The 19,288-nt window shown below is 31.2% G+C and overlaps 1 protein-coding gene across 1 annotated transcript in view; it reads right to left on the bottom strand.

Annotated features, from left to right (window-relative positions):
- The window catches only part of LOC108912359 (macrophage mannose receptor 1-like), a 19,860-nt gene extending 5,921 nt beyond the window's left edge, over positions 1–13,939 (bottom strand). The window contains exons 1-8 of the mRNA XM_018717567.1: positions 13,821–13,939; positions 11,296–11,384; positions 7,970–8,078; positions 6,257–6,520; positions 6,106–6,200; positions 3,111–3,219; positions 2,737–3,051; positions 976–1,058 (exon numbers count right to left, since the gene is read on the bottom strand). Of these exons, the coding sequence (XP_018573083.1) occupies positions 976–1,058; positions 2,737–3,051; positions 3,111–3,219; positions 6,106–6,200; positions 6,257–6,520; positions 7,970–8,078; positions 11,296–11,384; positions 13,821–13,920 (1,164 nt within the window). The 5' untranslated portion in view covers positions 13,921–13,939. The remainder of the gene's footprint in view (positions 1–975; positions 1,059–2,736; positions 3,052–3,110; positions 3,220–6,105; positions 6,201–6,256; positions 6,521–7,969; positions 8,079–11,295; positions 11,385–13,820) is intronic.
- Positions 13,940–19,288: the final 5,349 nt, after the last annotated feature.

Here is a 19,288-nt window from a genome sequence, read left to right as displayed (position 1 = left end):
CAGAACGAAACCAAGTAAGTCCAGTTGCATAAGAGTTTTCTCCATGCCATAAAGTGTTGCAAATTCGAACTATAAAAGCTATTTGTGAAATACAAAACCCGTTACAAACTATAAACAATGTCAGTGATTAAAGTTTAAATTGACATTTTTGAACATTCTATAATTTAAGTATTAGTTTAATTTCAAATGTTCGTAGTATAAGTTAATTTGTTTGAAAAACGTTTAAAATAATGATAATTGGTTAACCAAACATTTTCTCAATTATGATAGGTAGAATAAGGCATTTCTCAGACAATTATTCATGTAAAAGTATATAAAGAAAATTTTAGTTTCTGTGTTCATCAAAAGGATTGTTTGAAATTGAAAGAAAAATAAGTAATAAATGTCATCTTGTGTAAATCTTTCAAATTTTGCTTTTATTCAATGCTTCCTACCAAAAATTAAATAGTAAAGGTTAATTAAAAGAGCATAGAACCGCCCCTATGAGGTAAGGACTCATGCTATTGATAAAATAAAGTGTTTTTTCTTGAGGGACAGTGTAGAAAATGAACATTCCTATCTACACTAATAAAATCCTGTCTACACTGTGAACATTATTTATACAAAGTAAAGCTGCCGGAGGCGATGTTAGCAATGATAAGGTAAGAAAGTCTAGTTCGTCTATGTTTGTCATTATTATTATTAAAATTTCTTATCAGAACCTACACTCAATGGAAAATTAGATATAAATACACCCAAATGACATTTTACATAAAAAAGGCGCCCAAACGGATAATTAATTCTTATACACACACAAAATTTACACACCAGAAACAAAATTAATCACCAAATTAAATAATAATTATAATATAATAAAAATAAATAAATAAATATCAAAATAATAAATACACCGCTACCAATCAAAAATTACATAATAATACATATATAATGTAATATCAAGTTTAGTTAAACTATTCAAAATATCTTTTTACTTACACTAATTTGGCTAACCCGGTATGGTTTTCCCCCTACGACCGTTATAGGTAGCGAAGGATTCTCTGGATATTGAGCAGTCGGATCTAAAATAAAATATAATTTATGGTCTTGGTATCATTTCAACATTCAAAACAATGGTAAAAAAAGTGTGCAAGGCGTTGCAATATTCCACCGCTAATATTGTTTTCAGGTGATTCGCTAATGAGGAATTGAGAAAAAAGTTAATATCAATGTAAGTCTCCAAACGCTTTATTTTCGGTATATATAATAGGGCCAAGTTTAATTACTGTCTTTAAGTTACTCTCATTTGTTTTACTGGTAGATGAACTGGACAATTGACACCATGTTCTGAACGTTATATCAACAACCATACAAAAATACTTCACTCCAAAATATTGAATGTGTGGAATTTGAAATGATTATCTTAAGGAAACACGTAAATAAAATAAAAATAATATAAAAAATAATAAAACTACATCTCAAAAACGAAGCATCTAAGAAGTAACGAATCGACACGTTTTTAAAAAGTGGAAGCTTTTTTGAAAAGAAGTTATATTGGATATGACTAAACAAATTGAAAGCATTGTTAGAGACATAAGTAGGTACATAGATCTCGTGTATTTTTTCATGTTGAATTCGAATCCGCAGGCCAAAAATCAAATAACGCATGTTAATGCAAAACAATGTGAAAAACCAAAGATAGAAATGTGGGTTGATAGACAAATATACCAAAGAATATAAAGGGTTGGAAACTATCTACAAATCCAGGGTCCTACTAAGTCACACATTTTCCTATTGAATACTTTTGCCTGAATTTTGTTACCGCGGGTTTTTGGGATCGCGAATCCGAAAATTGCTGAATAAAAGATAGGGGATCCAATATGATGGATGTAAAAATCAATTTAAAATTTGATTATGGCTGAAACTTATTACTTTATGGTTTTCCAAAGTCGTCAGTCATGAATATACGGTTTTAATACGGAAATTTTTAAATCCAAAATAGCAGACCCATAATTGCAGAAAAGAAAACTATAGAAATTGGTATTTACAACAGAAAGAAATGTATCGTGAGTATTTAAAAAATTGAGATCATTTGAGTAATAATAGGCCAAGGTCCAAGAATGAGAAACAAAGAATATAAATTTGGTTTGTGTTGTCTCTTTCAAATAATCATACTAATCCAGGCAGGGAAATATAAGATGAACAAAATGAGTAAGATTTTATAGCTAAAAATATAAATTTGATAATTGAAGTAGCAAACAAATCGAATTTATATTCTTTGATTGTTGCTTTTCATTATAAAGCCATACCTTATCCTTACTGTTTCATCCTATTATAGGGGATATTTTAGCGGTTTACTAAAAAATGGGCATACGAGTGCCTGTAGATCGGTTTTTCGGCTGTGGATTCGGATTCAGTATAAAAAATACACGAGAGCTATGTACTAGTATCTCTGGTACAGAACTTTGTTTTGTGGGACTGTGTTATCAGTTGAAATGCTTTCAAATTCATGAAAAACACTTATAATTTATATATCATTGTAACAACTACACACAATTAACAGTATTCCTTGTTCCTTCTTATAATTTTTTATTAAGTACAAAATAATGCGGAAAAGCATATCTGTGATTATTTTATCGATCCAGTTCAGAAAATTGGGAGACTATTTTTAGTTCATTTAAATCAAGGCATTAAATTTTGGAAATGTCTTTTATTACTAGATAATATGCTGAGTCTTCAACAAGAAATTCATCAACTTACGAACTTCAACGGTAGTTGTATGCGAAGCAACAGGAGCTGTTGGTTGAGTAACTGGTCCAGGTCCTAATGGTGGTAAAAGAGGTATTATGCGATCGTTCCTCTCACAAATAAAGTAAAGTAGATTAGTACAAGTTAAATCGTTCCATAATAATCCCTCCTCTTTCTTTTGCACGAGTTCAAGGCACTGTTCGTTCACGTTATCTGGTTGGCCAGACAGCCAGTGTGTGTATTCTACTTTTATCCCGTATGACAGCCAAACCCAAGTTTTTCCGTCGATGGCTTTGGAACCTGACGACCAAAAGCTGTCTACAACACCTGAAATTCATCATTTTTCTGGTAATATGTAAATCTGATATGCGTTGTCCTTTACTTACCGGTATCTCGAAGATATTTATGTATTCTACTATTTTCTGCGTCTGAGGTAATTGAAACTAGTTTCATGTTAATAATTTCACAGAACTGAAATGCTTGCAGATATGTGGCCTAACAAGAACAAAATAGGGTGTAAGAACTTAAGAGATTATGAACAATATTAAGTTGTATGTTAAAAATTTATCTGAACAAAGAATGCCTTATGAAAATATCTGTTATGTTTATGTAAACCCTTTATTGTTTTACTAAAAATGAAACGTTTTAGTTTTTATCAAAGATAAATTGTATATTCGAAAGTCTTAACCCAAAAAGCATAATATCTACTAGAAACTTTTAACTTGATTAGTGGAGTATGGGCGGGATAAGACAAATACAATGTATACATCTTAAGTTATCATTATTTAGTTATCTGCAGGTGCTATGAAAGAAATACCTATGCTCTACTTAACGACTGTTTAATTAACAATGTTGAGGAAAACAACTACTCTGCTGACTAGTGTTCTAGTGACTACATCAAAATAGCTAGATTATTTTTTTATTATACAGATGAGAACTGAGATCGAAACCGGTATATGTTTGGTCGTGCTACTGACGAATAATAATTTTTTGTGAAACATTACTGGTGCAGTTTAATGCGATCGGGAGATTAATCTGCAGAGTAGTTGTTTTCTAGAATATCATTTATTAAGCTCATTAATATACATGCGGCTAAAGTGTATAGATATAGTACGCAATAATAAGTACTAGCAAAAGTTAACAAAACAATCTTATTCATAAGGAAAGCGGTTCTAGAAAATAATTAACAGTTGTCCGCGGCTAATAGTCTTCAGCGATCGGTAAGTACCAATTTCAAAAGTTTTTAATAGATATTAGTTTTTCTAATTCTAGTAATCGCACTATCTGCGTCATTGTACAGTAATAATATGTACATGTCTGCCTTTGATCTGAGGCTTCGCATCGATCAATTTATTCGATACGTATCCAGCAGCATCCTGGCATATTCCAGGTTTTTTGCTGAAGGACGTTGGCCGTGCATTTCGTTGTCATTTGTGACTGAGTTTGACGCTTTACTTGGTCGAGCATATGGCACGTGTTTTTATGTCAGTCAGTAGCATTTCGTATTGTGAGCATAGAGCGGTATACGGCTTGACCACAGATTTGGCCTATTTAAATACACATTTAAAAATATTTTTTGTTTCTCCCAATTACTATGCAGTTTAGTAGGGTTTTGTTTCTGTGCTGTATTCCACATATTTGTTGTAATACATCTGATACAACTTCTGTTTTAAAACATTGATTTTGTCATTTTCAACAAATGTGTTACTAAATGTTGCATTGAAGTGGAAATAAATGTTTACAGTCAAAAATAGATTTTTTTAAATGTGTTGCGGAGTTTATGCAAAGCATATTAATGATACATGATGAGTCATTAATAATGGTACACAGCTCAATGGCAGATTGTCAAAATATAGTGATTGAGCCAAACATGCCTTAATCAATTGCTGCTTCTTTTCGTTCTACAGGGTGTTAAAGTTGAAAAAATATTTTCGATTCTTTGCTATATTTTAAGTACGTTATGGTTTTAAAAATTTGTAGTTTTACGTTTTTTGAGGTGGCAAACACGAATATACATATAGTGTTGGGGTCACGTCTAGGGGGCGCTAGTTGTACTATCCTGTCAATGTAAAAATATGTCTAACTCACCCTGTATATACCGGAATATAGAACTGGCTTTTAATTATGGAAATATGTCACATTAGGACCGAAACAAATCAAATTCCTATTCATCTGAATATATAGTGATGGATTTTACATATACAGTTTTAATTAATTATGTCCACAAACAGCGATTCTTTATGTGATTTTAAGCCAGAAAGATATACAAATAATTAGTTTTGGAAATACACGGTGTTGAAATAAAAAAGTATCTTTTCCAAATATCTCTGATACAGAATGACAAAACGAAGGCTTATTACCTACCTAATTATTGGTAAAATATCACAGAATTCAGAAATAAATTCGTGTATCAGCGGAGGAGATGTCTCTCTCACTGACAATCAGAAATCTGATTTATTAGGCACTTTTTTAAATTTTCATTAACGTTGCCAAACACTCCACAAACTGTAAAAACTTTAAAATTACTTTTTTCTTTAAAAATATTTAAGGAATATTTTACTAGAAATATAATTTTAAATATATACAAATTAATCACAACAAATTCACAAAAAAATCAGTGTGGAGTGACATTTTGCATTTTCGTTAGAAAATATAAAACATCAGATAAACTTTTTTGCGAAACGGTTGATTTTGGAAAAGGATATTTTTGTTTTAGTTAACTCTGTATCTCAAAACCTACTGATTTGCGGACTAGTGCTTACATAATTTTTTTTTGTATAAAAATCGTACAAAATTTTATAGGTGTGATATAACCTGCAAAGTATGTCATATGCTATTGACACAAAACACTGCTGGCAAAGATCAACTTACTTATCTGTAGATACTACAGAAACATGACATGATCATACAAGGCTCCGGAACCGCTCAAATTGAAGAGAATAAAATTACCAAAAAAAAATTTTTAAGAAATACAAAAATTTACTTTTACTCAAAAACTGTCGCTAAAAGAATAAACGTCAGATCCGAAAACTAGACACTTGAAGTTTCAATTTCCTTTTTTTGATTCCCTCTACGACCATTCCCTCCAATTAACAGCTCTTTGAAAATCACCCAAAATTTTGGGACTTTTTTAATATCTAAATGCCATATGCACGACATTTAGTCTCTAAAAGTGTTAATCTTTGTAGGTTATATACCTCTAGATTTTAATACATTTTAGCGACATTAAAACGGTTAGTTTAAATAAACTTTCCAGGTTTTTGCACCAAAGTTCTTTTAAATTTTCGTTAAAACCGTTATATTTTTATTTGAGAAATCTCCCATTAAGCTTGTCTCTTATGTTTAATCAAGTACATTGTATTACAATAATTGCTAGCCTACCTTAAAGTTCGTTCCAAAGTAGTAACTCTTCCCTTCAAAGTGTAGCAGGTTAATATTTGGCGACACACTTGGATTTTGAAAAACTGCTGGCCAGTCTGCAATATTTGCAAGTAATCAATAATAGTGGATTAAGAAAAAAATCACTCCTTACTGGAATTACTTCCATGGGAAGACCCATTTTGCTGATGCTTGTTTTTTTCACAAATAAAAGGAAACTTTACGTTGCAGTCCCTGTCATTAAAATACAACCCTTTGCCTTTAAACAGCCATAGTTCAAGGCACAATTCAGTATTTGGGTTATCTGGTTGTCCACTACCCCAATTGGTGTAGTCTATTATCTCTCCAGTGGTCATCCAAATCCAGTTTTTCTTGTCCAATAACTTGGAACCAGCAGTCCAGAAGTGATCTTGCTTAGCTGAAAAATTGAAAAAGTTGCTGTAACCATTGCCAAAAGAGATAGTTGCTACGATGTCGATAACTTCCTTATTAATATTTCTTGTATATGGAATTGCCATGAATATTTGGCCGACTAATATTGGAAAAAGGTCTTCATAAAAAAAAGAATAAGGTTTAAAGATCACCGCTAAAACGATATAAGCGTACTATCTTATGGTACGAATATAAATGCAGTTATTTCGGTTACAATGTCACCACTACACCAACACTAGCGTACCAAGTTTCATGTAATTCAAAAATAGAGATATAGCACCACTGCCTCAGTGCTTGAGCTTATTGTAAATGATCCTGGTACTAATACGAGAAGAATTTCTGTACATATTGGACAAAGTAGGTCGGCTGTGCAAGACACTTTGCGTGAAAACGAACTGCATCTCTATCATTACCAACCGGTACAAGAAAGTCTTCTCTCGGATCTTCCCCAAAGAGTTCGTCTGTGTGAATGATGAAGCAGTCATCTGGATACTCTTTCAAGAACGCTTTTCTGTGACGAGGCTACATTGACAAGAGAAGGAATCAACAATTTCCACAACGATCATGTGTGGGCAATAGAAAACCCTCATGCTATTCGAGAAACCCATTTTCTTGGGCTGGAATAATGAAGTTACCGGACCACATTTCTTCGACAGAAATTGAACAGCGACATGTACCGAGTTTTTTTGGAGAACGACACTAACCTATTAAATGGGAGCCTAAATGCAAGGATCAACTCATTGAGAAGATTCATGCAGCGTTTGATGAGGTGAAAAGCAATATAACTAAAAGTGGTAACGAGAGCTTCGACAGAGGAATGAGTTATGCACTGCACAAGGCGGTGGTCACATTGAGCTGCTTTAATAATTAGGTTTTTATTAAAATAAACCTCATTTTTTTCTAAGCCCTCTAGTCGCAACAATGTAATTGACTCTTTAGCAACTACTCATACGACCTAGAAACCTCAAATTCCGATATTTCTAGAATCATTGGGGAAATGTGAATAGACTAATTTTTGCTTAAAATTTGTCATAGAATTTACATATGAAGTACGTGATATTTCGGCGACCTGCATACTGAATGTACTGTTCATATATATTTTTTTATTAAAACAAAGTGTCGTTCTTTATTTAACCCAACCGATGACTACGCACTCTTGAAACAACACGTTTTGAGTTACTCATGGAGCAAGTTTGAAAGTAATTAAAAAAAAAAGATAATATAGAATGATTCGTTTGTGTTGATTCTTCCTACAGCTCAACGAAATATCTTAGATAGGTACAAATGAATGTAAAAACTAATCTTAAACTTCCAATGAATCTGAAAAACTACTATTCGATTATAATATATGAAACCAAATTATTTGTGAAAATCATATGTAATTCTGATGACAGACAATTCCATTATACGAAAATGATATTATATTGTTACTTACTTTGTTCTTGGACATATTTATAAAGTTTGTCATTTTCTTCGGAAGTCTGCACTCTTACCAAGTCCATATTAATGTCTCTACAAAACTGATCTGCTTCCAAATATGTGGCCTAAAAATATGTTGTTATATAAGTCTGATAAAAGCGTACCTATATGTAATTGCGTTTTAACGGTATATTAGGCACTGATATTGAAATCCATAAAAAGTTAAAATTCCAGCAAGTGCTATTTCCTACGATATCGTTAAAATGCAATTTTATGTTTGTTGTAAGCATAAAATGTTTGCATATTTTATTGATTACCTACTTCTTCAATATTAAAAAGTACATTTTAAAATTAAATATTCTGACAAAAAAACAATGATTTTGGGGATAGTTTAATTAATAGAGACTTTACAACAAGTGAAGAAAATGCCGTTGAGTGAGACAAATTCGAGAACGAAAAGAAATATTTCATCTCGAATACAAAATGCTATTTCCTTTTCTAGTTACACGGTGGTCCCGAGATAATGGGCCAAAATTCATGGGTAGATTCCCCAAGTAAAAATATTGCAATTTAGCCGAACTTAGTCCACAAGTTGATAGTTAAAGAGATACAGGGTGTTAAATGTAAAATATTATTTCTGTTTTTTTTTTAATTTATTCCTTAAAAAATTCAAATATCCTCACAAAATTTTGGGGACTGGAGTTCTTTGAGTAGAGGAATTGAAATCTGTTCACATTTTGGTTAAAGTTCATAGAGGGCGCTAGCTACAGTAGATTGAATGTATTAAAAACGACATAACTTTTTTGTACTTTAAGGTATCTCATCTTTGGTAGCAAATTCTTATTTTTCAACTTTTTTTACACAAAAAAGGTATACTTTATTAAATTATCTATCTCGCACCGTTTTCGAGATATTTGGCTTTGAAACTTCCAATGCTGTTGCATTAAATTATAATTAAGTACCTACAGGTATTATTAATTTAGCGATAAGTTTCTTAAGTAGGATTTGGACGAAAATCAAATAATTAATGTCTTCCACTTGTCTTATTGCTGTCATTTGTATGCTAATTTCTATTAAGTATTATTCGTATCTACTTAAAATTACATCTTAGCTTACAAATTAAATTGTATACTCGTATACATAAATGTGAGATAGAATGCCGAGGTTATCGTTTTTGGAGTTACATGAAATCAGTTGTTTATGGAGAAACTATAAACACTTGAAAATAACTTTAGTAGCAGGTTCTAAATGCTGCAGTCATTTCGCATTAAGGATTTATACTTTAAAATAAGACAATCTTTTAATAAACGTGTTGATAAATATATTGAAATTAGAGGTGGACATTTTGAGCAATTATTGTCAAAAAGGCATATTTTTTTACTAATGTTTACTATTTTACTGTGCATTACAATTTTTAATTCTAAATAAACCGTTGTTTTTTACATTTGTAAATTATTTTAATTATTTCAACTATTAGCATTGGAAGTTTCAAAGCCAAATATCTCGGAAACGGTGCGAGATAGCTACTTTTATAAAGTCTACCTGTTTTGTGTAAAAAAAGTTGAAAAATAAGAATTTGATACCAAAGATGAGATACCTTTAAGTATAAAAAAGTTATGTCGTTTCCAACATCTTCAATCTATGGCAGCTGGCGCCCTCTATGAACTATAACTAAAATGTGAACAAATTTCAATTCCTTTATCCAAAGAACCCCAAACCTCAAAATTTTGTGTAGATATTTTCATTTACTAAGAAATAAATGGAAATAAACTAAAATAATATTTTACATTTAACACCCTGTATCTCTTTAACTATCAACTTTTGGACTAAGGTAAGTTCGGCTAAATCGCAAGATTTTTGCTTCGGGAATCTACCCATGAATTTTGGCCCATTACATCGGGACCACCCTGTATAAGTTTGTATTCAGTTTACTTCTAAATGAACACAACAAACTATTAATTTTATTATTAATTATACACACAAAAAAGTGCATTTTCACTTCAAAAAACCGAATCTGCTATTGGAAATGTTTTTAGTTGTTGGAAGAACCCCTAAAATCTAAAACTTTGCCAAAACTCTGTATTCTTTAAGTTTTTCTTTGGATACACTACAGTTTGTGTGTTCAGAGACTCAATTAGCCCTTGCAATTTTTCAGAGAGTTTATTTAAGAGACCATGAGTCTAAATTCCTAACCTACAGAAACTCAAAGCTCCAAATTCTGCTAATGGATGAAAAGCCTAATGAATGCAGAGAGGTTTGGCTGCTTTAAAGATTATTTAAAAGATCAAAAAGTAATGGAACATTTAATCCCAGATCTGTTTTATGGGATTCAAATAGGATGGTATGGGTCTCATCCGTGCAACAGGCCAAATTTTTAAGTATTACAGTGGCAGTTTTTTCTAATCGCTTCCATAGTAAACCATGCCTTCCTTTCAAATATCGCTGTTGCCACATAGAAAACATACACATATATGTTAACTGAAATATTATGATGTTATTTTATTTTTAAATATTTTATTATGTACAAAAAACATAATTAACATTATATAAATTTATTAAAAAATCCTTCCAGATTTAGTTCATAAAGATCATTTGTTTTAAGAGAGAAAAATCAAGATCAATCCATGGTAAAATCCTTAGTTTCACATATACCATTTTGTCGTGGGTAAACAACTTCTCAAGTTCACAAATGAAAAAATTATAATAATGAATTAATGCTATTATTGAATTTGAAAACACAAGTGGACCAAATAATGTCCAGCTGTTTATAGAAACTTTAATGAAATTATTTATATTCTTCTAATCAAAGCCTACTGTGATGAAGTTTCGTTATACATTAAGAATTTATTTTAGGGCAAGGGTACAAATAATTATGAATACAGAAAGAATAGGGTATTTAAAAACTCTTGCCATATTTTACAGAATTACAATTATTTTTATTTCAGTATTCTTTTAAAAAAAACTTAAATTGACTTGGATTGTTCCATTGTGTAAGGTATTAATTCGAAACTCAAAAATACGCGTTTGTGCCTTACGGACGGAAGAGCCTGAAACTATATATTAAGTTTTTGAAAAATAGTCATTTGACAAAAATTGTTTAGAATTGATCGTATCGGATAAACCTTGTAACAAAGTTCCTGCCAACGAAAAATTTTTTTTCGACTTCAACGCCATCTCCAATTTGCTCTGAAAGAAATCAAGTTGCACTCCTTGACGAAACCAAAGGAGCTCTATCATCTGTTTTTGAAAAAATCAACATATCTCTTTCCGCTGCCGAGAAACGTGGCTGAAGACTTTTATGTGGAACGCCCGGCATACTTATATACATAATATATACCATACCGTAAAATATATTCCAAAATAGTAACTCTTTCCTCCAAGATTAACTAGTGGAATCAAAGAAGACTCATTTGAAGAAGCATTTTCCCAACCTTAAAGTAATAATAACATTATATGATTATTATATCCTTCCAATTTCTTTTTTTTTTTAATGTAATTAATTATACCTGCTACATTGTATAAGGAAAGTGTCAGAATGTGGTTTTCTTATCCAAATTTAAGAATAGAGTTCTTGACGGTATGTGGCCTATTAAACGTTTCAGAGGAATCAAAGACAATATTACTCTGAAATTTTGTTTACGGGAGTTACCAGATATGTTCGCTTCAATGAAAATAATGCCATCAAGGTAGCACTTCCGGTTATACCGGAAGTATATATCAACTTCGTTATTTTAAATGGAACACCCTATATGTTATTGCATTATCGATAAGATAAATTAAAAATAAGTCAAAATTGTTAAAGCTTCTCTGTACCCATCATTTTCTAGATAATCAACATTTTATAAAAAAATTGATGATAATAATAATAATAAATGACTATTCACATTATTATTTGTACAAAAGAAAGAAAAAATATTAAATAGTAGCGGCGTTCGATTCCTCGCTCTTCCACGCAACCATATAAAGAAAAGAAAAATAGTTACAAAAATTTACAAAGAATATTAGAAATATAAAAATAATATTTCATCAAATATATAATATAATTTTTTATTGACTCTGTGTGCCTATAGATTATAATAAGATGATAAGTGCAGACAAAAATAGTATGATAAACCATAACGAGAGAAAATTTAAAAAACTGGACAGAGGGACAGAAGTAATTAACTAAAAGATACAGATTATACTATATATGTGCACGCCTATAAATCTCTTCGTGATACGAGGAGCCTACGGAACGACAAAATACTTGGTGCTCCTTTTATATTGTTAGGGATTTTGTTAAAAATCTTCGCAGCGTTATACGAAAAAGAACCTTGAAATTGAGCAGATTTGTGTTCTGGAACCAAGTGCAGGTGTTGGTATCGGCTGGTACGGTTGTGTACTTCACTGCCTTTTACTAGTTTGTTGCACAGATAAACAGGAGATTTAAATGTTTCAGTTTTATAAACTATGCAAGACAAATGTAGCTCATACATTTGTTTTAAATATAACCATCTGGATTCCAGAAACTTTTGAGTTATGTGATCAAATTTTCTTAAGTCAAAGCAATATCTGATGCAACTGTTCTGTATTTTCTGCAGGGTATATGTATCTGATTCTAATAGACAAGGCCAAAAAACACTATCACAGTAATGTAGTAGAGATAAAATTAGCGAATCACATAACTTTAGTTTCACATCAGTACTGAGTGAATCTTTATGAATATTACGCAGTTTTAATTTCCCGTACGATTTTTGTACTAAATAGTTGACATGCTTTTGAAATCTTTAATCTTAAATCTTGATAGATGCAAGCGTTTCGAAAATTCCTTATACCTTTCTTCATTCTGGGAGCTTTCACTTGCTTTTCAGAAGGCACAAAGAACATAAGATGCATTACCTTCCACTATCAAAATTTCCTGAAAAAGATTATATTAAGTGTCTCATTTTTCGCGTTGTTCTTTGTGTATTCAGAAAAGCAAGAAAGATATAACGAATTTTCGAAACGCTTAGTCTGTCAATTTTTTTTTGTAAAATGACGATTATCTCGACAACGGTTAGATTTAGGTACAGGGAAGCTTTGAAAATTTTCTTATTTTTAATTTATCTTGTCGATAATGCAATAATATATAGGATGTTCCATTTAAAATAACGAAGCTACTTCCGGTATAATCCGAAGTACTACGTTGATGGCATTATTTTCATTGAAGAGAACATATCTGATAACCCTAGTAAACAAAATTTCAGAGCCATATTGTCTTTGGTTCCTCTGAAACGTCTAAAAGGCCACTTACCGTGAAGAACCCTGTATAAATATTTGTCTCTGTAGCCCCAATTTTTGAAATGTTCTCAAAAAATGTATCTCAATATCTTCAGAGTAAATGGACTAATTTTTTTAATGCACGATACATTAACAAAGTAGCATTAATGAAAAAATGAAGTTTCAACTGAAACCGGACAGGTATAAAATATTCTCTACTTCTTAAGATGCTCTTATAACCTATTTTTCGGGACCCTTAACACTTTATCAAGGGCTTCAATAATAAAAAATATTTAAGTAATAAAACATTCCTCCATATTTGGTACATTGTAGCATGAACTCCGTATATAGAAATTACAAACAGAAGCTTTTTTGGATTCCAATTTCCTGCTGATATACCTACTAAAACTTGTGATTTTTTAATTGGAGTAAAAAATAATGAAAAACTCCAAACTAGTAAAAATATTGTACAAAAGAATATTTTCCTTTTTCTTGTTTTATAAAATTAAATTGTTGTACCTAGAATTCAATCTAGACAATTTTTTACCGAAGTTGAATCACTGTCTCTCAGTTCAAAGCAATTTTTTAATTATATCTCTTACGTTTTAGAGAAAACAAATAATACTTACCCTCTACTCTGTTCTTTATTTTTTTTCTCGAGGAGGTGGCTGCTTCTAGGTTGCCATACAAATAAGCCGAGAATACTAGTAAGTAATTGAAAAAATGCATCGTTCTTTCAGAACACTACGAAAATATTTATTTGTAGTATAATCTGTTTTTCACTTACCTTTATACTTATTGTAGATATGTGTGAAATTTATTGTAATCAGCATATAAATAGATTTTTATAATTAGTTAGTCGTTAATGCAAATATATACATACTTCAAAAGTACTATGTGCGACATGACAGATTATACTATCACTAAATTCATGGTTATAGAAACCGGAACTATTTTTTGTGCGGTATGTACAAATTGACATTGTTATTTATTGCAGAAAAACTATGCGTCAGAAGTGTATATAAGCATGTGAATTATTTTTACTAATTATAATGAAATTTTAATTTTGATAACATAAACAATGAAAGTAAATTTTGTATTTCCACAGTCGTCCGCAAATTTCTTAGGAAAAAAACTGTAGATAATTATTGAGAACTTGTGATGAGTTTGTGAGGTTGTTGAAGTAAATATAAACTTTATATTAATATATCTGATGGTAACTTACTTTGCAATGTTGATGTTGTTGTAGACATTTAAAGTTACTTTGAGCATCGCATATATTCACCACAATGAACAAGATTTCATATTTTTGCTCAATTAAGAAAAATATACCAATAGCACATTTTCTGAAAAAGACATAATGTTATTCGCATATATTTTCTTCGATTTTTCTGGTAATAAATTACACTCTGTTTGCATTGCTGATTCAATAAGTTATTTTATGGATTTAAATAGGAACAATATGGAGATTACTCTGTACCTAAGTTATATACTTAATAACGCTTGCCTCATAGCAACCACGGAAGACCTGATGGAATTATTACTCGGTGAAAATATTGTATGTTTAACTTGGAAGTAATAGTATATTAAGTATTAAGAACGGTAAGGGTAATTTACCGTTCGAAGATGTTTGGAGGCTGAGCGAAGCGAAGCCTCCAATTTTGTCTGAAAACGGTATAACTCTTAACGTTCGTGATGCTTATACTATTTTTTGCACGATCGCAATAAATGAAAACGAAATTATATATACGTATTTAATTTTTTATGTAACTTCAAAAATGATGTTTCTGAATAAATTTGCGAAGCAGGTTTTTTGTAATCTACTGATGTTTATTGTTGTCACGGCTTTCTTAATTGACGAAATTGACAGTTCTAGAACCGGTAGCTATGGTGTTATTTATTAATAATTGATAGTTCTCAAATGGTAAAATGAGCGATTCGTCTTTAGATGCAAAGTTAGAAGAAGCGTGGAGTGTTGGACGTTCCACATTAATTCCTGAGAAATCAAGGGAGCGCTATGAAAATACATACAAGATTTTCAAGAAATGGTGTGAGACAAAAAACCAACATATTACCGAGAAAGTTATGGTGGCGTACTTTGTCCAAAGGAACGAAAAATTAAAAGCTCCATGAAGCTTATGGGCAGAGTATTCAATGTTAAAAAGGACAATTTTTGTTCATGACTCGCTTGACATTTCCAAATTTTCGACATTAATTGGCTACCTCAAACGGAAAAATGTTGGTTACAGACCAAAAAAAGCCAGTGTGTTTACTAAGAAAGACGTGTCGCAATTCCTAATTGAGGCACCAGATGACAGATATTTAATTCATAAGGTAAATTTGGATGATTTTAGATGAATAGGTGCTAAGTATCGCTTTGCATTTTATGTAGCATTGATATTAGGAATATCGGGAGCATGTAGAAGGGAATAGTTATACAATATGACCATTCAGGATATTGACGACCAAGGAACATATATACTTAGTTGTAAAAATTCAGCAAACAAAAACAAATATTCTACGAATATTTACTGTTACAAACAGACACGATGAAAATATCCATTATTTAGAAATTTACCGCAAGTATATCAACTTGCGGCCAACAAACACAAAATCTTCGCATGCATTTTTGAATTATCGCAATGGAAGGTGCTACAACCAGGTAGTGGGAAAAGGAACAATTGGGCAGTGGTCGTCGAAGATAGCCGAGTATTTAAAATTACAAAATCTTACAAATTATACAGGTCATTCGTTTCGCCGTACTTCAGCCACCCTCCTAGCAAATAGAGGTATGGATGTGCTCGGGTTAAAAAGGCATGGGGGATGGAAATCCCCAACCGTTGCCGAAAGCTACGTCGAAGATTCCCTTCAAAATAAACTACAGTGTGCAGATAAAATTCTTCACGATAATGACAACACATCATCCTGCAATACTTCTGAATCCTGTGCTGAACCATTATCTGCTACTATAGCTTCGACTTCACTGGCCTCGATAGCTAATTTTACTTTAAATAAAAATATAACTGAAACCGAAATTGAAAAAACATGTACTGCTCCAATTTCTGTAAGCAATTGTACAAACTGTACATTTAATTTCAACATTAATAAATATATTTAAAATACATCTTTCTTTTATATCAATTACCCACATTTAAAACTGAATTCTAGAAAACTCATTCCAAATCAATGCGATGTTGAAAATGTCTATTTTGACAGTTATTCACTTACCGTTCTAGACCGGTAAGTGAATTACTTACCGTTTTGTTAGCCTTAGTAACCAATAAGCGCATCGTACTGTCGTAGAAACAAACATGGTAAATGAACTAAAAAAGCTTGATCGTGCAAAAAGTATATTTAATGCCTTGGCTGCTTTAATAGATTCGGTGCGCCTCGTCTATCAAATACCAACCGCGGCATTAAATTTGTACTTTACTGCCTAGTTGAACAAATAACTTAAAATAGAGGTATAACGGTAAACATGCATTAAAGGCAAATAGACTACAGTCAGTTACTTTAATAATTTAATATTTCAACTGTAGCAGATTTTATTTCAGATATGTAAACTGTATTGCCATAGTAGGATATACATTTTTTAATTGTGGTAGTTAGTATTATTAGAAGTATTAAAAAAATTGCCTGTCGGAGTTCAGGTGGACTTAGTCAAACTAAGGAAAAACCCACTATTCAACCCAGTAATGCTGTGGCATGGCAAGTAAGTTATGAAATACGCAGAAATGATTCTATATGTTGAGAGTTTTTTACTGGACACCATGGATGCTCATTGACTACTTACTCTTTGCACAATACATGACCTAAATTCCCACATAAATATAAAAAAAATAGTTCAAGTTCAAGGGATATCAACTTCCAAACCATTTTTTCTAGGGGACTCTGTATATGTCTACAATTTTAACTTTTACATTTACAACCCCATTCTTGCATACTTGAACACCAGTAGAATTTTTGAAATAGAACATTTTCTCATGAAATCTTCAGTGTATTCGTTCCAAAATTATCTAAATTTGAAAATGTGGAAGACTTTAAATTTTTAAATGAAAACTCCCAATTTTTTAACGTATTCACATTCTGTACTAAAATAGAGTGTAACTCTTTTAATATTTCCCTATACGTAAACCCGGTCGTTTTCATTTTATTTACGAATAAACATCCCCTTTTTCTAAAATGGTGTTTCCATTTGTTTCGCACATTAGATTGACCGTGACAGGTAAGTAACAATCAACATGACAACTGTCACGGGTTTTTAATTGTCAAATTTATTTTAATAAGTGTTCAAAATATCTTTCTTCAACTTCTAAACATTTTTCACACCTTCGGATTAGTTCTTTGTGGGTCGCTGCTCTAATAGAATTCGGTGATAGGTATTCAAATGCTTGCCTTACTCTATGCATACCTTTTTCCTTTGTTGTTACTGGAGTAGGTACTATACACACTATTTACTATTTTTTATTGTCCCCCAAATAAAATAATCCAACACAGGTAAGTCTGGTGACCGAGGCGACCATAAAAACGGTCCATTGTTGGCAATCCACTGTTCATCAAATAGTTGTTGCTAAAAATTGCTAACAATGTAACTGTTGTGAGGAGGGACATTGTTATCTTGATAAAATACTATCTAAATAGTTATTTCAAAATTTTGTAAAATATTTAAATACCTACAAAAAGAAAAGTTTGAAATTTAAAAAATACGTTCCTGACAGCACAATAAACGATGAATTGCCAGTTGTCTTGAAAATTTCGTACTTTAAATCTATGTGGGTTCAAGTCACTCCAATAATGAGAATTACGTCTATTGAAAAGTCCATTTCTGGAGAAGTTCATCTCATCGGTCTAAATAATATTATTCAAAAATGATTTATTTTATTAAAACCGTATCAAAATAAATACACAAAAGCAAATTCTTTTTATAAAATCTGTATATTTTAATTACTGAACTACTGAATACAAATAGGGCTTTAATTTGTGCTTTGAAAGTATTTTCTGTATTAAACTCTTATTAATTCTTGACTCCAATTCAGCTTGTCTCAAAGACAATTTGGGATTTTCAGCAAAATAAACCAAAATAGCTATTTCTATGTTTTCATGGTTAACAATTGATTTTTGTGGCAATTTATCTTAACAGACCCGAAATTTTTTAAATTCTCTATTATCTCTTTCACAGTTTTTTTGAGATGGTTTCTCTTTTACTGGATATCGAGTAGCAAACGTGTCACAAGTTTTTGAAATACTAATGAACAAATTTAAATAATCTTCATGAATATAATGTAATCTCTCTGGCATTTTTAAAGGTGAAGGCTATTATTGTCATGTTGTTTGTTACTTACCTGTCACGGCCAAAAAAATGTGCGAAACAAATGGAAACACCATTTAGGAAAAGATATTTATTCGTAAAGAAAATTAAAACGACTGGGTTTCGATATGGGGAAACTTTAACAAAGTTACACTCAATTTTAGTGCAGAATGGGAATACGTTAAAAAAATTATTGGTTTTCATTTAAAAATTTCGAGTTTTCCACATTTTCTGAACTTCATATTCGATCTTTGTTTTTTTGACCACCTTGTATAAAAATTGGAAAATTTTCATGTCAAATCCGATAAATAAGGTCTTAAGCTACAAAATATGTATAAAAAAATTAACCTGTTTCTGGGAAAATTAAATCTGTCAATTTTTGCCTAAAAATCAAATATCTCGGAAACGGTCAATCCTAAGTATGGAGTGTAGGTACTATATGTTTTCAACTTAGAAATAATAAATGCTCTTCCCAAAAATAGGCAATAACATACAGGGGGTTCAATTTAAAATAAGAAAGTTGATATTGACTTCCGGTGTAACCGGGAGTACGATGACCATGAACATATTTTAGCTTGGTAGACCCCACGTCCCGTATCACACCACCACAATTAAAAAAAATCGTTTCCCATATACCCGTCGATGGAGTTCGTGGTGAGACCCTTTATAGTTGTTTCTCATAATATCATTAGTTAAAAACTATAGAATTGTTAAAATCACTTCTGCAATGTTACTGAATAAATACAAGAATGTTATAAATATAAAATATGAGAATTTATTTTAAAATAT

Source organism: Anoplophora glabripennis, unplaced genomic scaffold (assembly GCF_000390285.2).
Source record: "Anoplophora glabripennis isolate ALB-LARVAE unplaced genomic scaffold, Agla_2.0 scaffold454, whole genome shotgun sequence".
Taxonomy (NCBI): Eukaryota; Metazoa; Arthropoda; class Insecta; order Coleoptera; family Cerambycidae; genus Anoplophora; species Anoplophora glabripennis.
The sequence above is the reverse complement of the archived record's forward strand: the minus strand, read 5'-3'. Positions and strand labels throughout refer to the sequence as shown.